Source organism: Tyto alba, unplaced genomic scaffold (assembly GCF_018691265.1).
Source record: "Tyto alba isolate M040663 unplaced genomic scaffold, T.alba_DEE_v4.0 Super-Scaffold_28, whole genome shotgun sequence".
In the NCBI taxonomy this organism is placed as follows: domain Eukaryota; kingdom Metazoa; phylum Chordata; class Aves; order Strigiformes; family Tytonidae; genus Tyto; species Tyto alba.
Window position 1 is genome coordinate 8,724,463 of NW_024881302.1, and position 25,543 is coordinate 8,750,005.

General features: G+C 35.9%; 1 protein-coding gene across 1 annotated transcript in view; it reads right to left on the bottom strand.

The window, feature by feature from the left end:
* The window catches only part of CYTH3 (cytohesin 3), a 52,879-nt gene that overhangs the window by 22,554 nt on the left and 4,782 nt on the right, over positions 1-25,543 (bottom strand). The window contains exons 2-4 of the mRNA XM_042798306.1: positions 3,781-3,863; positions 3,108-3,172; positions 2,610-2,676 (exon numbers count right to left, since the gene is read on the bottom strand). Of these exons, the coding sequence (XP_042654240.1) occupies positions 2,610-2,676; positions 3,108-3,172; positions 3,781-3,863 (215 nt within the window). The remainder of the gene's footprint in view (positions 1-2,609; positions 2,677-3,107; positions 3,173-3,780; positions 3,864-25,543) is intronic.

Below are 25,543 nucleotides of genomic sequence, written 5' to 3' on the forward strand. Positions count from 1 at the left end.
AATTATTTAAAAAGCTCACAGCTCTGTCAACCAACAGAGAACCTTCCTTCTAAAAGCTACTAGAAATAGCAGTTGCAGATTCCCTTGTTCAACACCTGGGCCATATTATTCAGGCTTAGTGTAAACAGACTGGCCAAAATAGTTTTGAAGAAGTAGTACAAGTCACTGAAAAAGATAATGGACATGACTAGAAGCATGGAAAACCCATTTCTGTGCAAAGAAGCAAATATGTTAACATACTACAAAATTCAATGCAATTTTTCTTTTTCTGGACTTTTTTTTCCTATTGGTTTGTTTGTTTGTTTGTTTTCTTTCTTTTTTTTTTAACTCTTAAGCTGTTAAAGAACCAGAAGTCAAGTAGACAGGAAAAGGAATTTGTCTGGGACAACAACTCCAGTGTCTGGAATAAATGGTAAAAGAGGCCAGCCAAACCCCCATCAACTCCTACGCTACCTTTTGTCTTGATGCAAATTTTCTTACAGAAAACAGCTGTACTAGTTTGACCTCACCACAAAAAATTCATGGCTACAGAAACATTCAGTATTCACTACAAATATTGTATAGATTTTTTTAAGTAAGTGCCATGAAATCTGCTTTGAATTTAATAGCTTTTATAGTAACCTAATTACAAATTTTGCAGTTATTTAAACCTTGCCTTTGTCATAGAGAATTCATTTGCTGGGCCCAATGCAGGCAGTACTGACTTCAAGTGCTGTGAATGTCAAGCTTTATGTCCTCTGCACTGGGATTCTTGAAGTATTTTACAAACTTTACCATTACAGCCACACTAGTTAACCAAATCCAAATGGCAGGGTACGTGATATTACATCACGTAACTGTGTTAAACACAGTTATTTTGAATGAGGATTTTCTGGGTGGAGGCACAGAGAATTGCTCTACATACATACTACAACATGTAAAGGTATTCAAACAAAAGTAGTAAAAGAAAATTACCTCGCTCTGCTCCTGCTAATATGAAAACATTAGATCTCTGTTATTTGCTTTTAAAGAAGAAAACTTGGGGGATTCAGTGCATACCATATTACCCCAGTTCTTTCACATTCCTAACTCCAGAGACCATCTTCCCTCCTATTTATGAATGAAAAACATCCTTTTCGCAATGACCCCAAGTTAATTCTCTCAACATTAGAAGGACATATGTTTTAGCTGCCTGTAATTGAAAGTAGCAGCTGCAAACAACAAGATGATCTAGCTTTAGACCAGCCAGCTACTGCAGGCCACCACTGATTCATCAACATTAAGAAATTACTACTGTAAGTCTGTTTACCACATTTAAATTATGTTACAGTACCAATGTGGCCACAGCATCTATTTATAGAAATAATTTCACCCAGAAAGAACTGCAACAAAAAATAGTTAACATTGGAATGAAAGCATCTGACATCATCATGTGACTGCCACAAACTTCTAGCACAAGAAAGAGCTGGAGGACAACAGCAAACTATTAAGACATTTGGGGGGTATTCTGCCCTCAACATAAGTTAGACAGTCACCGAACTGGAAAATAAAAGACATGGTCAGTAGCTTAAAAAGTGTTCTATATCTCAAAGTACTTGAGTGTTTCTGGTAAACTGAAAGCAGCCTTAAGAATAGTAGCCACTACTATACTTGGAATATCACAGAAAAGCCACAAAATGTAACTGAATTCAATACAATTGGAAAGAAAACATGTCAAGAATTAACACAAAAACAAATGCTAAACAATTTCAAAAAAGACCTTAAAGAAGACTTCATAAATTCAGAATGGAATCTCAATTACAAACAACAGAAGGCAGTAAAACAAAGCAAGGAAGATGTAAGATGGAAAGTAAAGGCTAAAGGTCAAATTTGTCAAAGCAGCTCTTTTAAATATATCAGGGGAAGTCTAAGAACATGTAGAAGTCCCTGAATTTTCCAGAAAATTAACAGTTATTTAAGAAAAGTAGAGGTACTGAAGAGAAATTAACTACTTTACTTCATGGCTAAATGCATTGTAGACTTCTTGAAATTGGTAACCAAGTTTCTACCTGCAGGTGTTTGTACAAGTCATATAGGTACACATATATAGGCATATATATATACAAACACAAAAATGTTCATACATGCCCTTTTCACAAACAGAATTTAGATATGCAAATATAAAAGTCTATATGAGAACAAACTAAAAAACATGTTAAAGGTATTCTGGAAGAAACAAAAAATAGGAGGGCATAAAAGAATCTCCCATATGGCCTCACTAATACCCAAACATCAAAATATTTTTAGAATTATATTTGACATATCAACATAGAACACCTCTATCAGGTACAAATAATCTTTCTGCAAGCCAGCTCAATCAATACGTGCCACATTGGATTGTTGATAAATAACCTCCAATATTACAAAAAGGTTTGCTTAAGTGAAAAAGGTACACGACTGGAAAATATCTAGACGACTGCTTCTAATTTAACCCTCTGCTCAGTGTGTTACAGGATATACAAATAAGGCCTGTAAATTTACATTATCACAAATGTTTTCTTAAGAAAACATGACTGTATTTGTCATAGATCATATTACAAGCAGGAACTTAATTCTTGACAAGTGGGGAAAAAAAGAACAGAATTATCTACCTTCTTAGGGTCCATGTTAAATTTCTTCCTTCCCATGGCTATTTGCTTATTTCTTTGTGTAGTTTTGCTGCACATGGAGAAAAAGAAGAAATAACAAGTAGTTATCAGTTGCTCTTTTACAAAAACAACTTCTGGATGAGCTTCTTTCAATTTGTATTTTGGCTACTTTGTATTTTCTATTAAAAAACCAAGACATTCACTTTTTATAAGGGGGAAAATTACATTACTATTTTCAATTCTTGCAAGTGATTACAGTTTCAGAGAACTATATCATTATCAATTGGACAGTCTAAAATATTACATTCTATCCAACATATTCTCCATTCAAATGAATGACACACCTGAACAGATTAAAGTCAGGCTTTAGAGACTTTATAACGGACTGAATAAAGCTGATCCAATATTTGTTTAGCATGATAAAGCTATTTTTATTTGCTATTCCTGGAAGACCGGTTCCAAGGTCTTACTGAATCATGTCCATATGTTAGAATCACTTACCTTTCTTCTACACTGGTCAGATTATCAATTTCTGTCATAACCTCAGCAATTTCAAATTTTAATCTCTGCCAAAAGAAGGAAGAATATGTTAAAAGAATATACTAACCTACATTAAAACACTTTTTGAAGTCATCATATCATATCATCATATATATTAGATCATCATATAATCATCATATGATCCATTAGGTTTTATTTTCTAACATTTGCTGTCGCCTGAAGAAAAGTGATGAATCTTATGGTTTCCTTTGATATTTAGCTTAAAGTTTTTACCACAACTGAATGGCTGTTAAACACATGGACCTGAACTCCCAGTGTGTGCTCATGTCAGAGTATCAAGACCAAATTGCCATTACCAATTTCAGTATAGGATTTCTTTACCCAGATTTCTCCCTCACTCCTATCATATATGCAAATCTGCTGTTTAAGGAGTTCTTGATTACATAAATCAAATATGTACATATGCACATATTGCATTACATAAATATAGAAGTTAGCATTTTTAAAAGCACACAAATGATGCATAAATCCTATTCATTATCAGTAAGATTTAGCTTAAGCCATTTATATGCTTTTAAAAATATTACCTGGAATTCATACCTAGGTATGCAGTTTACTGTTACCTAATCTACTGAAGCAGTCTTCTAAGGACTTTTACAGATAAATCAATTACCTCAATATCATCAATCAGTTCTTTTTTCCTGCGACGAATATTTAAAAGCTCTTCTCTTTCTTCTATGGAAAGGTCATCAGGCACTGGAATAGAGCAAAATGTACAGCCTCAGCATTTGCAAACATACCACAGAAACCTGATTAAGAAAAATAAGTTTACATGAAATATCAGGGCTTTTTTTTTTTTTAGCTGGGAACATTTTCAGAAAAGCAAACCAAAACCAAACCTAATTTATTGGAATTCTACTTTATAAAATCGTAAGTAAGGTAATCAGATGAATGACTATGGACAGAAACGATCTTTCAAAAGAAAGCCAGACAATCAAAGGGAACTTGTAGTCATATAATACGTGGTAAGATTTGGCTCTACAGCAAGAAACTTCTTTGGACAGAGATTACTCTCTCACTTGTACAGCGCTAGACATCAACCACAAATATTCACCTCCTTTGCAATGATCCTATAATAACAGTTTTAATGGTACCTACTTTCTTGGAAATAGCTCCTTACTTATAGAACAGCTTTTCGTTCTAGCTCAGTAAAACCAAACAACAAAAATAATTATTAAGATATTTAAATAGTTCTGTCCCAAGAGCAACACACAACAAATGCAGTCAATTTGGGATGGCCAAAGCTGTTTCTTTATGTTGTATACACATGTAACAGACTGTAGAGACAGCAACACAAGCAAAGGGTTCAGCTTGACAGGAGATTTTGAAAGACACATTTGAAACACAGCCTCTGTTCAAATCTTAATAATGAAATATAGTGAATATTTTTAACACCCAGTGGTTAAGCTCCTCCCTTTTGGGGATTTGAATCATAACATAAAATCCAAATGGCAACAGACCTTGTTAGACTTGAAGTAATTATGGCAAATGATCTCATTTAACTACTCCAGATATAAACATGATTAAATTACTCCCAGTTTAGGAAATGACAATCTTCTGTTGAACGAATACCAGACTTTAGTATGTTTACCTGCTTTTTTGCTTCATCTCATCAGAAACGCACCCGCTCCTAAAAATTCCTTGCATGCAAATACCAATAAGATTTTTTTCACATCAAACCTTATAAATACATGTGCCTACATCACATCTTTGTCTTATATGTATACTCTAAGATCTTAAACCATCAAAACTAATGAGATTTTATGATAATGCAAACACTATATACATACACATACCATAGACGTTCCAATTAGTTAACTGAGGACTGACAATAACAAAAAAAATTTTAAAAAAAGACTGCTACCGTACATTGATTATTAGAAAGGAAAACTGTGTATAATCAACTATTCTTTTAGCTAGGGAGTATGCTCAAGTATCCTTGAAGTATTTTTGTAGTATTACAACAGTAGATTAAATTAGATTAAAATTTTGCAGTACCGCATTAGTAAGAGTTGTTCATTTTCTAACTTTTTGCCTTTTTGCCACAGGAGACATTTTGGTAACTCTCACATTCACTGGCAACTGGAAATACTACTCAGAACCCAAATAAATAATAACTTTTAAGCATTAAATATTTAGAATTCATATATGGTGCTTGATTTTTCTTCAAGCTGAGTTACAAAATCTCTGGATTAGTTTCTATCACAAACTCTTCCCAAAGCAGAATGTCAGTGAGTGGCAGTGCAGTTTCTTCTCCCTTACATTACCGCAGAGCGAAAGTTCCTTGCGACAGGTTTGGAATATCTGTAACAAGTGAAATTGCTAGTTGGAATCAACACAAACTGTGACAGTTTTCTATGCTCAAGCAACCCACCAGAGAAAAGAAATTAAACACCTCAATCCTTTTCCTACAGCACCCAAAGACTGACTGCTGTGTCTTTTCCTTTCCTCTGATCACAGCCGCAGCAGAGAGACAACCCTCACAGTATAATTAATGATGCTATTAGACAAAAAGGAAATAAACTAAATGGAGTCAGACTGCCCTCTGCAATAGGAAATAACATAAAGTATCTATCTGCCAGATGCAAGACAAGAAAAGTCTGCTGGAAAAGAAGATTCTGCACTTGGAGAGCACTTAGAAGACAGCACTTAGAGAAAACTGCACATTAATGCAATATATTTAAATAACAGTATTAATATCAGAGCCAAAAGATTCTAGTATCTTTTGATAAGAATAAAAGAACCAGGGTACAACTGAGCAGGAGTTACAGCACTGTTCAGCTTCCAGAAACTATTGGTATAGTCATTATTTCACTTCCACTGATACTACCAGCACAGAGGAGTGATTACTGACTTGTCAGGATGACTCCTAAGTACACGGTCCTATTGTCATCATAAATTAACAAGTGTGCAAGATATTGAAGATGTCTGCTTTATTCTCATCCTTCTATTGGTTGTATATCATCACTGCCTCCCTCCTCCAGTGCTGCTGTTCACCCTGATAAGAAATCTTATCAGTGGAAAAATGAAATAACAAAAAAAAAATATTCTTAAGAGACTATGTGGCATTACAGCCTGCAACTTCAGAGGCAAAGGTGTCTGCTCCAGGAGGCTATATGACTTATAAGACTGTATGTCTATTGTCCCTGTTGTTTCGATCCTGTGTCTTAAAACAAAATCTAACAATATCTCTGTATTTCAATAAAAGCTTTTGAAACATTAACATTGGAAGATGTGCCTACTTTACCTGAAGTGAAAGAAAGAGTGGAAGATATTTAACTGCAGCTAAAAAGGAAAACAAACAAACAAACAAACAAAAAAACAACAAACAAAACAAAAAACAAAACACTAACACAAAAGTGCACCTACCATTAGTTAAACTTTTCCTTACATGTAAAAGTAAGAATCTGTTTTTCATGTCAATCATTCTTTGCTTTTTATTGATCCCTAATGATTCAAAACCACCTAGAAAACATTAAAATCTCTACATCCTACTTCTAAATAGATAAAATGTTTTCTCAGTGATAGACTCAAATGGCAATCAGTCCTTCTAACTTGAGCATGAGGTGCCTTATGCAACCTGCAATGCAGGAACTGCATTGAGATCCTGAAAATAATTTTCTTTGGAAAGCAAACCTATAGAGCTGTGGTGCCCAGGTGTTCTTAGAAAACAGAATAAGCACTCTGAACACCTCCAGTTTGAAAAGAAAAATATTATTTTTATTTATTAAAAATATTGAAACCCACAGTTGAGACGTTTGGCATCAAGGCTGGTGTTAGACTCATGGCAAGCAAACGGGAGAGCCAAAATGGCTCATGAATAGCAACAGTGCATTAAAACATCTTTACAGTCCTAAGTAAATACTGCAGATACATGACAAGTGATGATCTGCTCTGGCAAACCCCTTCCATAAGCCACTTTTTTGATTTCAGCAGCTAGAACACTTCTGCTTTTTCTAACCTTGTGTTCACATAATCCTCTATATAGAAGAGCTCATAGAGTATGTATTACTTATTTGTTCTGTAAGACAAATTTCCTAGCTGTTCTGAGTCATTTCCAAGTTTTTTCTCTTTCACCAATCTAAACACAAAGTAGACAGGATGGGAGGAGTTAGCATGAACATTTAAATATTTAAAAAGAACAAAAGCATGTCAGTATAGTGAGCAAACTGCAGCTGTCACATGCTTTCATGCTATCTCCTATTCTTTAAATAAAGACAATGTTCTAATGTATGTCGTTTGTGTGAAAACCTTTTAGCTTACAGGGAAAGAATTTCCTTTTTCTAAAACGTCAGAGTTTCAGCTACTACTAAATATACCTACTGACATTTTATTTAAAAGGAACAAAGTTGTTGAAAGTACAAATTATATTCTTGGCCAAGTAATAAGAGATGAAAACACAACACTGCATATGTTACTGCTACTATGACTATTCCTCCTACTACCAACAAAAGAAAAAAATGTAATATATTCCAACTTGGCCTATCTCTGTTCAATTACTGTAACTAATCTAAATGTACTTAAATTAATTTCCTGTAAACAAACACTGGAATACACACTCTTAATACAGGTTTACTTTAAATGCGTTAGGAAAACAGAAAAAAAAATCCAACTGTAGCTTGCGACTGAAATCAGTGTACTGTCCCACAGTTGTGAAGTCACTTTGTTAAATAATTTTCCACTACTGACAACCCAAGCACAGTATCGAAATAAGAGCATTAGCCCAGAACTCAGCTATTTATGAAGACATAAGAAGCATTTTTGAGCAAGCAGGAATCAAAAAAAAAAAAAAAAAAAAAAAAAAAAAAGTCTTTTAAAGATTGAGAAATAACTGCAACAGATTAATTTGCAAAGAAAGTCCCACAGATTAGTGAAAATTAGGAGCAAATCCCATAACAGGAGACAGAAACCTAGTACCTTCCAAGTCCATACCCCTGATACCTTCATATTTTTCAGCAGTAAAAATTAAATCCTTTGCAATTCTCCAATGGTACTATATGAACCAAAACTCATGCGTTTATTTTTTACTTATTAGCCTTTTTTTTGGCAGTCACTGGCCAAGGTGTAAAGAAATCTCACTCCACCTCCTCAACTGACTTCAGAGTTCAGTCTCCCAAGAGGACACAGTAAAATAACCCATAGCCAGCCAAAAGCAAACATCTAACAATATCTAATGATAGATAAAACACTAGTTCTGTAACCCCACTTACGAAGCAACACAACTCCCTGATTCTCATTGCTCAACAAACTTTTTGGTTTCATAAAGATAAATATTTTCCTTCTTCCGTGTCAGCCTCAAATTGGTGGTCTTAAGTATTTCCATTCCAAGCAAAGAACAGTTAGATGAAATTTAATTTTGCTGCAATTGAAACATCTTGTGAGTGTAAAGATATTTACACAATGCAAGGCTTAAAATTAAACAAACCCATCCTCACCCGTACACAGAAACGGCAGACATGCTTCTTCTGGCCTTTAAAATAATACACTTTCATCCCTGAGAAGAAATCTGATTGTCTCAGGACATTTGCCTCAACGGATATTCTCAGGCTATTCTCTCTTCCTTTCCCCCTACATGCTCCCTTTTTTTAAACTTAATTATAGGAACATTTTCCAGCCTTCAGACAAGATGTATAAACAAAGCTGTGACCACTTGTGGCTATTAAAAATTCCATAGAAGTTTTTGTAGGAGGACATCCTTCTGAATAGATTTATTTCACAGTGCAAAACCAAACCATATCTGCATTAAATTAAACCAGTAAAACTAGCTGGATTTGGTTGCTTCCTCCTTTTACCTACCTTACTGCATTAATCATTGCTATGTAGTCACTACTGAACATGCTCTAGCATAGGAACAATCACACTTCCATTAGGAGGGGAAATAATCCTGTACACAGTACCTTTTCACATAGAAAAAAATTACCAGTCAGTGGTATGAGGAATTTAGGACCAATTCCATGGCTTGCAGAGTTATTTTGAGAGTTTTCAGTCACGAGGGACACTGTGGCCAGAAAGCACATTAGTGGTCAAACCCAGAAGAGAACCTCAAACTCAGATCCATCGTTCTCATTGCTTAGCTGCTGGAAATCACACCATTACAAGATGTTCCTGAAAATATTTTTCACTCTAGGATAAGGAGATACTTTACAGGCAAATTGTATTTAAGATATTGTCCTTTTGAGCTTCTAATAATATGTGGCAGAAAAAAAGTCTAACAATATTAATCCTATTACCACATGAAAATATGTTTTGAGAAATTTAGAGGACAGTTTCCCTCTCACACAACCCACTAAATCTTCAAGATTTTATTTTATGTTTTATTTTACTTCCACTGCAAGGTAGGTTTAATTATACCAGTGATTCACTTTTTTTTCTTTTGAAAGAACAAACAAAAGTATAAAAAATTGGAAACATGAAATACATTTTTATTCTATAGACAGAAGAGACAGCAGGGTAACCGCATTTCCAAGTGTGAAATCATTTATTGCAAAAAAACAAACTGTGTTTATTATAATCCATAAGAATTACTTAAAATAAGGCAAGATTATGTTTTTGTCCTGGTCAGAAATAGTCTTATATAATTTAATTAGCATCCCTAGTCAAACAGGAAGTAGGTAGCTCCAAAATTGTGCAAAATTAGGGTCTGATTTGGAGCACAGGGCAATCCAATCCACACATTTTACCTGCCTCCCAAGAAACATTTGGTTTCAGCTGTCACACACAGAAGACTGCTGCCTTACCATGGTGCCTGCAAACACACTTCTGTCTATAAAGTATAAGCCACGGTAATTGCATTTCTTGAACCTGACAGAACAGCAGTTTGCAGCAAAGGGCTGCAGTATATATGTATCTTTATAAACTGTGTATGTAGATAACATGAGCAACAACAGTTGTGAAGTGGAAGAAAAGAGTATAACAGCTTTTCAGAGATCTTGCATGAGCTGCTAACCCTTGCTGCTAGCTATTAGTTACCCTTCTTAAAGGCACTGAAGCACAAATAGGTACTTTATAACAGCTTTCAGATCTTAACCTTGCTATATATATGTACCCATAGAAAGAACTGGAGAGACATCTACCTTGCTTTTTGGTTCCTAATTACACCATTGACACAGACATTTGCCATTTGAAAGGAGTATGTGGTTTAAGTTAACAAGTATTTCTTTTTTACTATCCATGCTCTGTTATTTTTATAAACAGGAAGTACTGAAGGCCATAATTACATTATATTTACCTCCTTCGTATCTTACATTCAATAATGTGTCTTATTTCATCATTTTGATGTATTTCTATTAGGAAGCCAAGTGTTTTTGCAATAACAAAATAAAAGACCCACCTTCAGGCAAATAAAGGAGCATCACGTGGGGAGAAAATAGAAAAAACACACAGGGACCAGCTCTGAGTGAGATCTCCCAGGTAGCGAGTTGGTACCGGCTCCTGTATGTTCCTGCATCACTTTGCCACTTGCTGCTGCTGGCTACATGATCCTGTCCAGGTCCCATTTTTTCTGGGTTTGTTTTTTGCCAGTTTCACAGGCTGAATGGTTTCACTGAGGGACTGCAGAATTGCCCAAGCCAATGCAACAGGTGCAGCAGAAAACCCCAGCAGCAGGGAGGAACAGGGGACAGCAACCCCCTTGACATCAGCCAGACCTAAAACCAGCTTAGCTCAGCCCCAAACCCCCACCCTTGCAGGCTGTATCCTCCAAATCGTAAAAGTAGTTCAACCTGATATTAAAAATAGATAAGTGTGCGTTTCCTTTTAGAAGCATTTTTCTTTTGAAGTTAGTCTACTCTTGCCTCAAGATCAGAAGATGCTTCTAGGCCAACTCTTCTTTCTAAAATATGTAAATACAAATTAATGAATACGAAAACTGTGTTTAACTTAACATTCTACGTCTCTTACCCAAATACATTAATACTCACATTAATAATAGAAAGTGTTAAAATATGCATGGCCATGCATATTTTAAAAGTGCAGAAAAATTTTATGCTAGCTAATGTGGAAATTATAAAGGGAGATGTTGGCCACACTGTGGTGGTATGTTTTTAAAAGACCGTTATGAACACATTAGCACAGACACATGAAATACTATCCAAGATAACAGGTGCCTTCATTAGCATCAATTACCAATTACTGTTCAAGAAATATGGTGAACCACGATTCTGATAACAGTATTATGGCTATACACTGTCACTTATACCATCATCTTAATATTATAGTCCTCTTTCAACAGGGAAAACAGTAACAATGTGGGACAAATGTAATACTTTGCAGTGCCAAGTACCCTAAGTAAAAATTGCAGTCTTGCATTGTCTTGCTGTTTTAGGGACAGCGGTGCATTCATATTTCCTTAAAATTTTTTTACTTGGCTTTCAGCTTTTTAACAAAATGACTGCATCTGATTTCTTTTCCCCACAGTGAATAATGGGGAGGGGTAACCAGAATCAGCCTTGTGTAGTAACACCACCAGTATAAATACAGATATTACCCATCCAAAAATTAGAGGTCTCAAGCCTTTTCTTTACATTGCATCAGACAAAACATTGTCAAGCAGAGTAATTTTTTTCCCTCCCTCAATATGTATGCTGCAAGGCAGAGTCTCACAGATAAATAATTTTGGGAGAATTCAGTAATAATTTTCTCACTGTGGATCACTCATATATGCAAAACCAGAGAAACAAAGAGGTAGGTTATGTAGTGCTACAGCTGAAATCAAATAAATTTTCTCCAATGTTTGCATTTGAAAGTCGTTGCTTATAGTATATTACATTACAATACACATTAACAGAAAATTTAGTCTTTACAGAGAAGTCTGCAAATTCTGGATTCCTTTTGTTCACTTTCATGGCAACATTCAAGTCACAAGACATTTTAGCACCCCAGAGTGAGAAAATGATCCAGCAATAACGTCAGGAGGGACCATGGGTAAGAGCTGATAGCACATAATGTATCCACTTGCCATGCAGAACAACAGCCACTTTTTAAGCGGGAGTCTTGGGAAGGAAATGCAGGATTCCCCTCAGCATTATCTAGGAGGTGAAAGGAACAGATCACCATGCCAAGTATGCACAGCATAGCTAAGTGACCTGTTAAAGATACCACATATCTAATGAAACCCCTTCATTCATTACAGTGCAAAGAAAGCGTAGCAAAAGAGCAGTGGATTTTGCTTGCCTGCAGCAGGAAGAGAAAATTCTGAAAATAAAAAGCATAGATGCAATAGCTTTCCAAGAGTATTATCTTTTAAGCCATAGAACAGAACCAGCATGTTCCTTTTAACTTGGGGCATTTATGATTTTGCCTGATAAAAGTATAGTGTATTACTAAACAGAATTATACAGAGCGGGATGGAAAGGGACAGGATGGTCCCATGACTAATTTCTACAACAGCACAGTTCAGTTCTGATTGAGCCAAGTATACAGGCAATGCTGACATTAACTAAAATCATTTCAGTTTTAAACAACTGCAAGATGACAAATTTCAGGGTAGCTTTAACAGATTTCCATTAAGTCTTCAGCAGACTGACATTATGCTATATAATATGAAGACATGATCTAGTTCAAAACCAGATCAGAAAATTGGCAAAGAATATCCACCTCTGTGAGTTACATTACTTTCCCTTTTCATGCAAAATGGGAAGTGGTTAGCACTGGACTACCTCCAGTCCAACCACCATCACTAAAGTCACTCTCCTCTAAGGGAACAAAGGCAGTCCTGTCTGTAATCTTCAGCTGACCAGCATGGAAAAGTGATCAGCACAGACTGCTGATGGAAAGCAGGTCAAACAAGTGGAAGCCCATACAGACTGGGAAGCTGGATTGCTTGAACTGCTGCTGCCATTGACCAGAATTTGGCTCTGTGTTCACTTCAGAGGGTTTGGGATGATTCCTAGCAACTCTGCAGTGCATGAGGCAAAGTTTAAACTACAGATAGTACAACAAATCCCCCTCTGTCAACCACTTTTCCTTGCCAATTAGGATATGACTCTTGCTCCCAACAATCCCAAGAAATATGTATGGATGAAAAGGAAAGCAGGGATACTCCATCTCCCACTGACATACAACTCCCAGTAGTCCCTGTAAACAACTGGACTAACCACAGATGTCCTACTGCCAATCTAGACTGCTTTCAGCTCCAAAATCCTAGCACCTTGCACGAAGGATGGGACAACTCCTTCTGAAAGCAGAGATCACTTCATCATCAAAAAGGAAGCCTACAGAGGGTGGAAGCAAAGATGGATAGCCTGGGAGGAATAGAGAAATGGTCTGAGCAGTCAGTGATCAGGTTAAGAAGGCCAAAGCCCCGACAGAATTAAATCCGGCCAGAGATGTCAAGGGCAACCAGAAAAGCTTCTGTAGGTATGCTGGCTTTTAACTGAGAGTAGATTTAGATTACATGTAAGGAAGAAATTCTTTACTGTGAGGACGGTGAGAGACTGGAAGAGGTTGCAGCTGCTCCCTCCTTGGGAGTGTTCAAGGCCAGGTTGAACCTGATCTAATGGAAGGTGACCCTGCCCACAGCAGGGGGAGTGCAGTTAGATGATGTTTAAAGGTCCCTTCCAACCCAAACCATTCTATGATTCTATGATCTCTTGGGTGAGGAGGAGGCAAAGAAGAACACACTGATCCCTTCAGCTCTTAAAATGTTATAAGAAGGAAAAAAAAAAAAAAAAATTAGCAACATGTTTCAGCTTTGCCCTTACAAAACAGCTGTGTTTCCCACAGCACCCCCAGTTGCTGGGAAGAGGAAACAGCTAGCTGGCATGCACCTACATTTTTTCCTAGGATAGACCCTGGAAAAAAGACTTAAAAAGCAAACACACCAGAGTAGTAGCAGACATTCCTGTAAGATCCATTTCAAGTAGCAGCATGGAAAATTGACAGGAATGTCGCTGAGCAGCTGCAAGGGGGTCCCAGAGCCCAGCCCCTGCGGCCACCCGACAGGAATACCCTCAAATCCTGCTCAAGATTCAGGCACAGCTCATCAGACCCACCGAGTTCCCAGCAAAACATCTGGGGCTCAGACAGTCTTTCTGTCACAAATTTCCAGTAACTTCTACTCTTGGCAATAAGGGAGCTGCTCACTATACTTCACTCATTAGTGGAGAGCATTAGCCAGTTACTTAGGATTCCTGGCTGTTTCTAAAGCACACAAATCCAATTTTCAGAAAAAGCAAGGCAAAGTTCATCTTCCCCCTTCCCCCCTCCCTGCCTGCCACAGCTCTGGGGTTAGATTTCTGAAACAATATTTATTGCAGAAGCTTTCTATCTATTCATTTTCCAAGATCGGTTGCACACTGGAGGAGATAGAGCAACTGCCAGATTTGAAAGCAATCTTCATTCTCTGAAGAATGTCTCCAACAGGCAGCTACAGAGTGCCACACAGGACTGCGAGCACCTATCAAGTATCTGCCCGAGTAACATTTACTCTTCCCCCAAACAAGACGAATTCCAGGATGTACAAGTTGTGCTCAGTGTGATGCCTGACATTGTGTGAGCCTTTGACATTCCTGCAGTCTCCTCCAAAAAAGTTACCCTGATACCTGCTATGGAAACCATTGAGCTGCAGTACTTGGAGAGAAACGCACTACAGGTAATACAGTATTTTGCTTCTTGGCCATCTCAGGCTTGAATTGCTCCAGCTTCTTGCTGTTACATCAACAGGCCCATTGTCACGTGCCCTGTAGCCTGAAAGGGCACTAAGAGAGGTCAGGAAATTATTCATAGATTTGTTAGTGGAGGAATAGTAAGGTTTAGTTTAAGACTGTAAAGCATTTTCAGATTACTCAGAAAAGAGTATATTTAGCTTTTGTGAATTGTTGGTTGCCATCACACCATGAAACAATTACCTTGACAGGTGACTAATCCAGATATAAAAGAGCTTTATATCTGGTTCCCTGATAAGAAATTTGCTGGATGGAGCCATTTTATGTAAGGTCAAACTCCTGGTCTCCCATTCTTTGCTTGGCAGAAGACCATCAGCAGTTCATACCAAATCTGGCTTGCCATACTTCCAAAACAGAGCACATTCAGCATATGCTTGAATCCTGTAAGTGCAGATATAAGTTCCATGTTACAAAAAGAAAGATTTTTTCATACTCCAAGCAGACCTTCTGGCATTCTGATCAAAAACTCATTTGAATAAATACATTCTTCCTATTTAAACTTTCCCTAACAGTTTCAGCCAGATCTGCTAAAATATTACATTGCCCTTTCTAAGCTCTTTTTTTCTGCCTGAAGCTGGCAAAATCACTGCATTCCTTCTAGAGATCAGTGAAAAATAATCTGAACATATAATCTTTTGTACTTTATTTTCAAATCATTTAATCATTTTTTCTCAGCTATGTACTTAACAAGAAAAAAAATCATATCCCTACAACTTCAAATATTTAAGCAATTTAGTTTTATTACCCTTGATGTCTCCAACTTTCAGCATATAAAATTCAGTATTTTCCCTGAAAATTAATAGAGATTTAAAAACTTTAAGCAACTAACTGGCATTCAACCCTCAACCTCTTTTTAAATCCACCAGCTCCTGCTGCTCCTATTAATAAACATTCTTTCTCAGATTTCTACTTCATCCTGCCATGCTCAAATAGGAAACATTTTTAGTGACTGGGAAACAATTGAGTGGGACCAAATGCTTTACTTCTGCCACCCCTCAACATGAGACAAAAGGTAACAATAAACCATATAACTTCCTACATAAGTAAAACCTACAGCCAATCATTATTTTTTTTACCTGCAGATAGGAGCTTCATAGACAATGTGGCTATATGTAGCCTTGGCAAGCACATTTCCAAAGGGGTAGTCTCTTCTTTAGAACAGGGCTCTACCTGGCACAAGCTTTCACTATATAAAGACAAATTTTGTATAAAGCTGAAAAAAATCTGACTTTTATTAACATACTTGCAATCATCCCAAATTTGCCTCAGGGCAACCAGAAATACCAAGCTGTAACTTCTGTTAAGCAGTCTGTAGCAACAGTGTCTGCAACTCTGCTGACACAGTTCACGCAGTAAGTAGAGAGAAAACTTGTTAATGCAGTTTAGAGATTCTTCCGTATTTCACAAACACAGACAATACAGCAGTGAGTACAAAACACCTGGAGAATATCATTCACATATGAATTCTTTATTAAGTATTTCTCAACCACTGAGAAAACTGGTTAGTGGCACTATTAAACACAGATTTTTGTCACAATCAATCATCTAATTCTGACAGCATACATCTAGATAGGCAGTGGTCTACAGTCCACTTCAAAATTATACAAAAACTAGTTCTAAAAGGTTCTTCAAGTACAGCATCTGTCCTACCATCTCGTGAATGTCTTAATACATTGAACTTAAAACTTTGCTGAAGTATTTGAAGCTCAACTGGAAGACCTGAGTGCCACACCCAACAGAAGCTGCAGATGTTTATCCAGTACCTCTAAATGTCCAGAAGCTAGTTCTGAAAGATTACGTTTTGATCCTTTTCAAGAAAAAAGGCCAACAAAAATCACTGTTATACAAGTTTTTAATTAGGCTGTTAGATTCCATTAGATCTGACTGCAAGTATTTTATCACAAAAATTTACAACTGCTAAGACAAACGGAAGCATCTAATTTTTCTTCTTCCTGAATTCTTCCACAGTTGTACCTTAAAAAAAAAAAAAGCCTTATCATATGCCAAAGAACTTCAAAACATATTTAATTACAAACTATCAATGGAAGTCTCATCATCCTGCATTACACTGGCTAAGAACTTATGAAAATAAAATCTTATAATAAATTTTTCATTTTCAATGCCAGATTGGTCACTAATGAAATCTAAAAATATTTTCTACTGATTTAATGATGATGTACATGCTTTCACTAAATACTGCAGCATGTAACTTTGCATGGCACACATAATGTGCTCATACTAAATAGATGACATAGTTTCCATATGAATTAGTAGCAGTGGAAAATGACAACTTATACGGACCCATGGAATATAATCATGACATTGTTCATTAATGCCTGACACCACTGTTAACTCTATTCCATAAAGTCTCAAGAGGAAGCTAGATATAGTAGCAGAAGCTGATGAACTTCCAGCTGCAAGGGGGTGGGAGGGAAAGGAAGCAGACTGATTAGTTGAATAGATTTATTGTATGCACACATTCTACGTTAAAATCCTGTATCTACTGTAACATAAATTTTTTTGAGTAATTTGACTGTTCACAATTCAAGTACAGGAAAATGCTATCAGGCCAACATGTGTTTGTTCAGCAGGAAACCCTTTCTTCAAAATATAAAATGAGGTAGTGAAAAGCCAAAACTTTGCTAGAATTGTCATACTATTATTTCTCAAATGTGAAAAGGATGTTTGATGTTCTCCCATCACATTAGAAAATCATCTCCTAAATCCGTATGAGCTCCAGAGAAAAATACAGTGGAGTAACAGTTTAAATACAGTGTCCTCTTGTCTCTCTCCAAGATGCAAAACATTATCATACTACTTTCTTCAGTTTAGCTTGCAGATTTTATTCTCAAACCATGAATATTTTCTGAATTTTCCTTATAATATATCATGAATATAGCCAAAGCATCTTGAAACAAATCCATAAACAAAGTTTCTTATTCTAGTTGTAGTTTAATGGTCTTTGACATTGGCAGAGTCTACATACAACCAATTTTGCAAAATGCACTGTAAGTTGACCTGCACTTCAAGAAAGCGAATAAACTGAAAGAAAGTCCTTTAGGCTCTTCACAATTCAAATACAGACCATAACCCTTAAAAATTGGGAGAAAAGAACTTTGACTAACATTCTTGCAAAGCAAAGATAAAATGAAGTAGTACTGCTTATTTAATCACTGCAATGTCAAAAAGTAAAAAAGAAGGAAAGCAAATTATTTGCCTTGTAGTAATTTATAGTACTGCATTAAAAATATAAGATAAAATAAAATGAAGATAAAATACAAGAATGTTTGGGAGACAAAACAATCTGATCAAAGCCTGAATATAAGTACAAAATATACACCACCCAGTGCAGTAATAGAGCAAAGTAAGTGTCATCATCCGCTTAATTAAACAGAAGAGAAACACATGCCAATTAAAAAAAAAAAAAAACAAACTGGTTGCAGGTTTACAAAACACATTGACAGTGAATTAATTTAGTCACCATGCAAAGAGTATCAAATGTTATTGTCACTCATCCATAGACTGCAGCACTTCTGCCACTGAAACAAAACTTCCTCGTTCTTATGGTTGGTATTGGTGACCATATTCAAGAACTACAAAAATTATTACATTTTACATTGCTATATGGACATCATAGATATTTTCGCATTGAAATTGATTTGTGTTAGAGGTGTTTTGCCTTCAAAGCCCAGTGTTTTGTCCACATTTCACTTCCACTTTGAAGTCACAGATCAGCTCCTACTAGCTCAGGAAGGAAAATAAATTGTTGTTGCTGTTATGCTCTAGCACTGTGGGGCAAAACGCCAGGCTGTCTTGCAGCCAATAAGCCGACCACAAATCCTTCTCCTTTTTTTGATTTTTTTTTCTCTCTACAATAAAAGAATTAGTATCAACAACCAACGTTGTTGGTGCATGGAAAGGAATGCACTAATACTACCCAGGATTATGCTCAAGACAGTAGTTATGTTTTTAAAATTCTTCTCACTGTCACTAGTAATGGAAATAACTTGCAGCATTTCAAGATAGCTCTTCCAGTCTAATAGGACTTACAATCTGTATACTATTGTTATTAAACTTATTAAAATAGACTAGCATAATTACAAACTGAATAACAACATTCAAAAGTAAAGACTCAGACTAATAGTAAAAGAATTCTGAAATGCAGATAGACATTTGATGGACTCCATTGGCAGGTTCAAGTTTGGAAAGATTTGTGCAGGAAGGAGATATCTAAAGGACTGTGCATTTCTACAATGACATCACTGGTATCAAGTAACTAAGAAACAGGATCACTGGCTACAATTATAAAGCAACTTAAGAAATATGACCTTTTTAACAAGGAAAAAAAAAATTAAACTGTTTTGAAAGAAAAAAGTATGCATTATTTTGATCATCATCAAGTATTCTCACCATTCCATATACCTGATGTATTGCTCACTTATTTTGTTTAATCTCAATGCAAGGCATGGTCTACAGAGTTGGAAGCACCAAATATACCAAAGATAAACTAAACTCTACAGAAAAATACTAGGCTTCTCCCCTCCTTACATACTTAGGTTCTGTAAAACAAAGGCTACAAAAACACAACATCAGTGAAATAAGTAAAATCAAAACTGTTTGATATACTCCATGTTGTAGCATTACATATCGTACCAATACTTTAAAGAATTTTAACTAAAACCTTGTTCTATGGAAGAATATACCATTTTCTCATTCATAAATAATCTAAAAGAACAGCCACCTTTCCACACCAATCAGCTAACTTAATTCCTGTTTAAAAAATAAACCAAGAACTCTTAGATGACCTAAAGTCTACAGCAAAATCTGAAGGCGTTTAAGTATTTCAGGATGGGATTTATGGCAGAGTTCTGAAATGGATACTCCTAGTTCCTGTTGCTTTTACTGGAATATTTTTATAGAGAGTCACTTTTTTCCCACCCTACCCTTTTCCTTTACTCAATTTCCACACAATAACTTAGATTTGACCATCACCGGACATCTGAACAACAATAAAAAAAAGTTACAGCTGGATCCTGTATTAGTCCCAGCTGCACAGGATCTGTGGCTGCCTTCAGAAGACAAGAGAGCCAGTAGGAAAACAGTAGGAGAACTTCTTTTAGCAGCTTACCGTCGAATAAATTGGTTTTCCATATGCTACTACAACAAGTTATTTTACTACTTAATGCAAACTGAAGTTATTCTTCCTATTTTTCACCCCTTTTCTAAAAAAATAAAAATAAAAAAAAAACAATTCTTTCTTCAAAAACCTTTACTACAAAATGCCAGAAAATAATCATCTCCATATGGTCTTTCAAGTCTAACATACCACAATGGATATATCTGCCAAGTCCACCCACCCACAGGCTCCATAAACTTTAGAGCATTATTTGTATTTCATTTGGATTACCAATTTCACCCAACCTTTCTCCTTCATAACATGTTACTTTTTCAGGTTTACAACACAGGTAGAAGATACAAAAGAAAAGTAAGTTTTCAGCAAAATAAGAACAATAACATAACGTATACTCTCTTTACTTTGGATATAGGGAAATTCACAGTGGAAGGACTTAAACTAGTCTTCTTATGCTTGCTCTTATAAAATATCACCTAATCTTTTAAAACATTCATGGGATACTATGTCATTTATTGGTACAAGACCAAGACTAAACATTGCAGTCTTTCCAACTTATATTGCTCAAAATGAGAATGAAGAGAGTTACATGTATTTTGATTTTTAAAAAAATCACTGGGAGTGGGGAAGCTTCCTCTCAGATATTTAAAAAAATAAAGTTACTATATTTAATGCACAAAAATCCTCTTCCTATAGCCAAAAAAATAATCAACTCCATATGCTTCACTTATCCGTCCTTGCTGAAACATCTACAGCCAGCTGCAATGTCACAAGCTGCCCAGAGAGGCTGACCTCACGTAATACAGAGAAGATAGGCATAAGGCCCAGTCTGAGATTCCAAGATTACAGAATTAATCAGCAACACCTACACAAAGAAGAAACTAGTCACATACCTGAAACCTTTTAATCTCTCCGTTCTGTAACTGCAAACATTTTCATAGACACAACAGCCATTTCTCTAAACTTTGCCTCCAACTAACCTTGCCTACCAGTTTCAACTTCCACTTAGGAAACAGTTTCTATACAAACTGCAATTCAAGAATAGCAGCACAAATGATAAGAGATGGTGGGAAAACAAGAACAGATATTCTCCTTGTCCCCAGATGAATGTTAGATGGTGCTTTAAAATGTCGCAAGTACATGCCATGATAATTTTAATACCTAAAAGGGTGGTACAGTACATCAAAACTGACTTGCAGAAGAGCAAGTTAAATAATAATAAAGTTATATAAAATAAAAAAGTTTCCTTTGAAACTATAAACATATACTTCCATAATACAGATTACCCATTTAGGCATTTATGGGATGGATACTACATGCAAAATGAGTTTTCCCCATTTAGTATATACTGGGGTTACAAAATGCAATACTAAACCAAGGATTACTTCAGCCTCATAGAGGCTCTTGAAGGTATACTCCTGAAATATTAAGTGTTTGTTTTGGGTGGGTCCCAAACAGAACCCTTTCAGTTAAGAGAAAAATAAAATAAAAAATAAATTAGAACAAAAAATAAGAAAAAAAAGTAAAGGGAGAACCCCAAAACAATATATAACGCACAATCACCTACCCCACACAATGAAGTCCATAGATCTATTATAACAAATCATCAGCCTGCACAGTTAGTACACAGTATCTCCTGCACGAGCAACCAGAAACAGCTGAGCACGTTATATGTACAAGGGGTCAGGTCCACTTGGTCTTATCAAGAAGGTCTCAGAATGGTCCTACATAGGACCAAGCCCCTATCCTGTATACATCAGGGGTTTCATGCTCAGAGAATGCATTTTACTTGCATGATTCTTCCCAAGGAACGAAGTTTCCCTATAACAGAGCCACCATCTCTTCTTACAGCCACTTGGTTTAACCTCAACTACTTGGTAAAACTTTCCTCCACATCCCCTATTTGGCCATTTATGAGATACTGAAACAAAAACATGCAGTAACTTTACAAATTCAAAAATTGCATTTGCAAGTGGTCGAAGTTGTACTCAGACTGCACAGCCTGGTGGGAAAATTCCTCCTCAGTGTATTAGAATGAGTAGGCAGGAAGTTCATTAGTCCAAACTTACATGAGCAAGAAAGAAAAAAAAAAAACAACTTATTTGGAATATGACTGCTGAATATAAGAAATACTGCTTCAAGCGATCACAATTCTTTATTTTACAATATCCAATGCAATTACAAATGTCCCTTCTGACAATTCCCCCTTTCTTGTTGTAAGGCAACAGAATCTGTTTATGTCAGAATTTGAACCTACAGACAACACTGCTTATGAGCTAAACAAAGATCTTATTAAGGAACATGATATCTACAGTACATGAAAGCAAAAACGTAGCAGCAAATAAAGACTAATGAATACTTGGAATTAAGTAAGAAAACAACCTGAATGGTATTTTGCAATATGAATCAGACAGTAAAAAAAATAAAAAATACACATCTCCACGCTAGACGTTACACGGACTATTAATGAGGCAGTTGTATAAAAACGTAGAGGTGACTCATTAAATTATAACATCTCACAGTTTCTCTTAGAGAAGAGGCACTTCGTTACTTCCATGTACCCTTTTTTTTAGCCATTTTCTCTGTGCACATGTGTGAGAATGAGTGAGCACAGGAGAGATGAGACACATTTCTTTTCCTACCCATCGACTCATTCTGCCAAAATACGCCTAGTGTAGAACTCAATTTCAATCTCATTTGACTGAGGAGTAAATATTCCTACAAGCTGTGTGAGAACAGTAGCTGGATAGAAAAGCCACTAAAATTAATTCCCACAGTTACTGTTCAGCCTCTTCCATACCCTGAGAGTCAGTCAGCGAACTTGTGTTTCATTGTTTTCACACATTTTTTTTGTTTTGTTAAGAAACTCAAGGTATTTCACATAAAAATCAACAGTTTCTCCTTTTGTATGGAGGAGCCATATCTGCACAGAACAGCAGCAGCTCCTCAAAATCCAAAGCCCTTGGACATGATAGCGAAAGCCAGACTCGAATTCAGATTCAGCTTTCACAAATGAACTGATCTTCAATTCTTGTTGAAGAAATTTCTTATGGAATACAGAAAAATTTTTACATAACCATCTTGCAGTAAAAACCATCCTTGTTGGGCACAATTTCCATTGTGCTGCTAAATAACAGTATCAACTTCATAGTTATTGCATATACTTGGCATAAGGTAACTATTTCTTTTTATAATAAACAGAACATCTGAAAATGAGGCTAATTAGTAAAACCATGCCAAGAAGCCCAACCTGTTGAAAAATTAGATCAAATGTCTTCAGTACTCCATATCCTAGATGAGATTCTGATATAGATTTCACAAGCTTCCAGCATACAACATTTCCTGTTAACTCCATGAGATCCTACTGAATTTGTCAAATACTTTTTTCCGAGGAAATATTAGATAGTTTGTGTTTGCCTTTTAACATGTCGACTTCTACTGGAAAACCTACCCGCTTATATCATACCTATGTATAAGCAGATATCAGATTGTGGAAGCAGATATGTATCACTTTATCTTCCTTAAATAAAACTTTTTATTACCAAATAAAGGGTGTAAAAAACCTCAGAAACAAATGAAATAAATGTGACACAGATGTTCACAACAACAAAAAAAAAAAAAAAAAAAAAAAAGAATGTTTTTACTTTATAGCAACCAAATAGGTCAAGCCATTTCCGTCTTCAGGCAAATCTCTGAGGACCACAAAACACATGGTTTTCTAGTGGATTTTGTATGTCTACCCCACTAAGAGGAAACACTGCTATCCAAAAAATTTGCAATACTAAGTTTTCCCATGAAACTGTTGGAATTAAAAGAAGGAAGTCATATGCAATTAAAACCAATATACTAGATGTTAAAGTTATACAAATGGCATAATTAAATACATTTTTACTACCTGAGTCACCTTTCCTATACAATATATCACTTTAAAAGAATGTACAGTGAAGAAGTCAGAAATGCCAACCTTACAGCTGTTCACATAATTTCTCCTTTGCTTCTGTAAATCTTAGGTATCGTGTTCTTCACTTCCATGAGAATCCTGCCTTATAGTTCTGTAAGTTGACAGGTTTTTCTAATAAACCAGCTGCTAAGTACTTATTTTTATCCTCTGTGAATGAAGAACATGGTCAATGTGTCCAAACTCTTCACTAAAATAAGTGCAATCCTTCTGTATGTGCTTAAGTACTCATGATCTACTGGGAGAGAAAGTGAAGCAGACATCATTAACTATCACTTTATTTTAAAAAGGAGGAAGAAATTCATACAGATTTATTCAATCATCATAAAACACTATCCTACATGCTGGCTAGTCCCATGCAGAAGTCTAGAGAAAATGTCACGTGTGATCCCATAACCAGATTAAATTATAACTGTGCGTTCAAACAAGAAAATTAATATTGCATAGAGGAATGTGACATAACTTTGAGATTACAAAAGTGTTCCAATACTTATGCATTGCCCTTTTACAGACATTTTTATTACAACTTTGTAAAATACAGACTATTTTTTAAGAACAAATAAATTATAACAACGCACTATTTACTTGTCAATAACCATGCGGGATGTCAGCATGCATCCACAGACATCAAAAAAAGGAAGTGGGTGGAAATAACATTAAGAGCTCTGTTTTAAGACTCATTAAGCTTAAGATGACAATTACACATTCTTCAGATGTCAAACAACCCAACATTTTAGCTGGGACAGATGGTACTGGATCCAGAGCACACAGTATATGCTGTGAGTCATCAGTTTAAAAACGACAGTTCCATTTTTATTTGTAAATTTGATTATCCAGAAACAAAATATAGAGAAACATTAAACCAAGCACAGGGTCCTGCAAATCTTCATTAAAAAGTTGGAAGCAGAAAGATCATCTTCCAAATGAAAAACCGATTAATAAGATAGGAGGGGAACAAGGAGAAAACAGTCAAAGAAGCCAAAAAATGAGCAAGATTACAAAAAGAAGAGTATAGTAAACAGTACTAGAAGCAGCTGGCAGGACGAAGAGGAGGAAGGGAATGTACCGAGAACAAGGGGTCAGGACAAGTGTGGAAAGGACCCAGGATGAACCTGGAGGAGATACTCTTTGGACAGTGACCACAAACAGCTCATTCAATGATTTTCAACATGAAAAGGAGATGGGGCAGTAGTTCAAAAAGTAAGTGGGGACAAAGATGGGAGGTAAAAAGAAACAGGACTAAAGCATGTTTGCATTGGGAAGGAAAGGAAGGGAGCAAAAGATAGCAGCAGATAAGATAAAAGCTTTAAATTGTTTTGCTTATACTGTAGCTCTAAAACCTTTCTGTTGTACTAGGAAAGGAAAGACTTACAGGACAAAAAGATGGCAAACAGAAGAAACCAGAGAAAAGCCACAGTATATTTCATTTTTTCCCTTGAAAAAGAGTTCAAAATCCTATAAAGAAAGATGGGGAGGCAATAAATATGATGGAATTGAGAAATTCAAGGTATACTGTAGAATATATCTTGGAAAACTGTGTTGCCTCAAGATCTGCAGCCCATCAACTGATACAAACTCTTATAACTCCAGTGATATTAAAAGATTACAATATCCATTCAGTAAC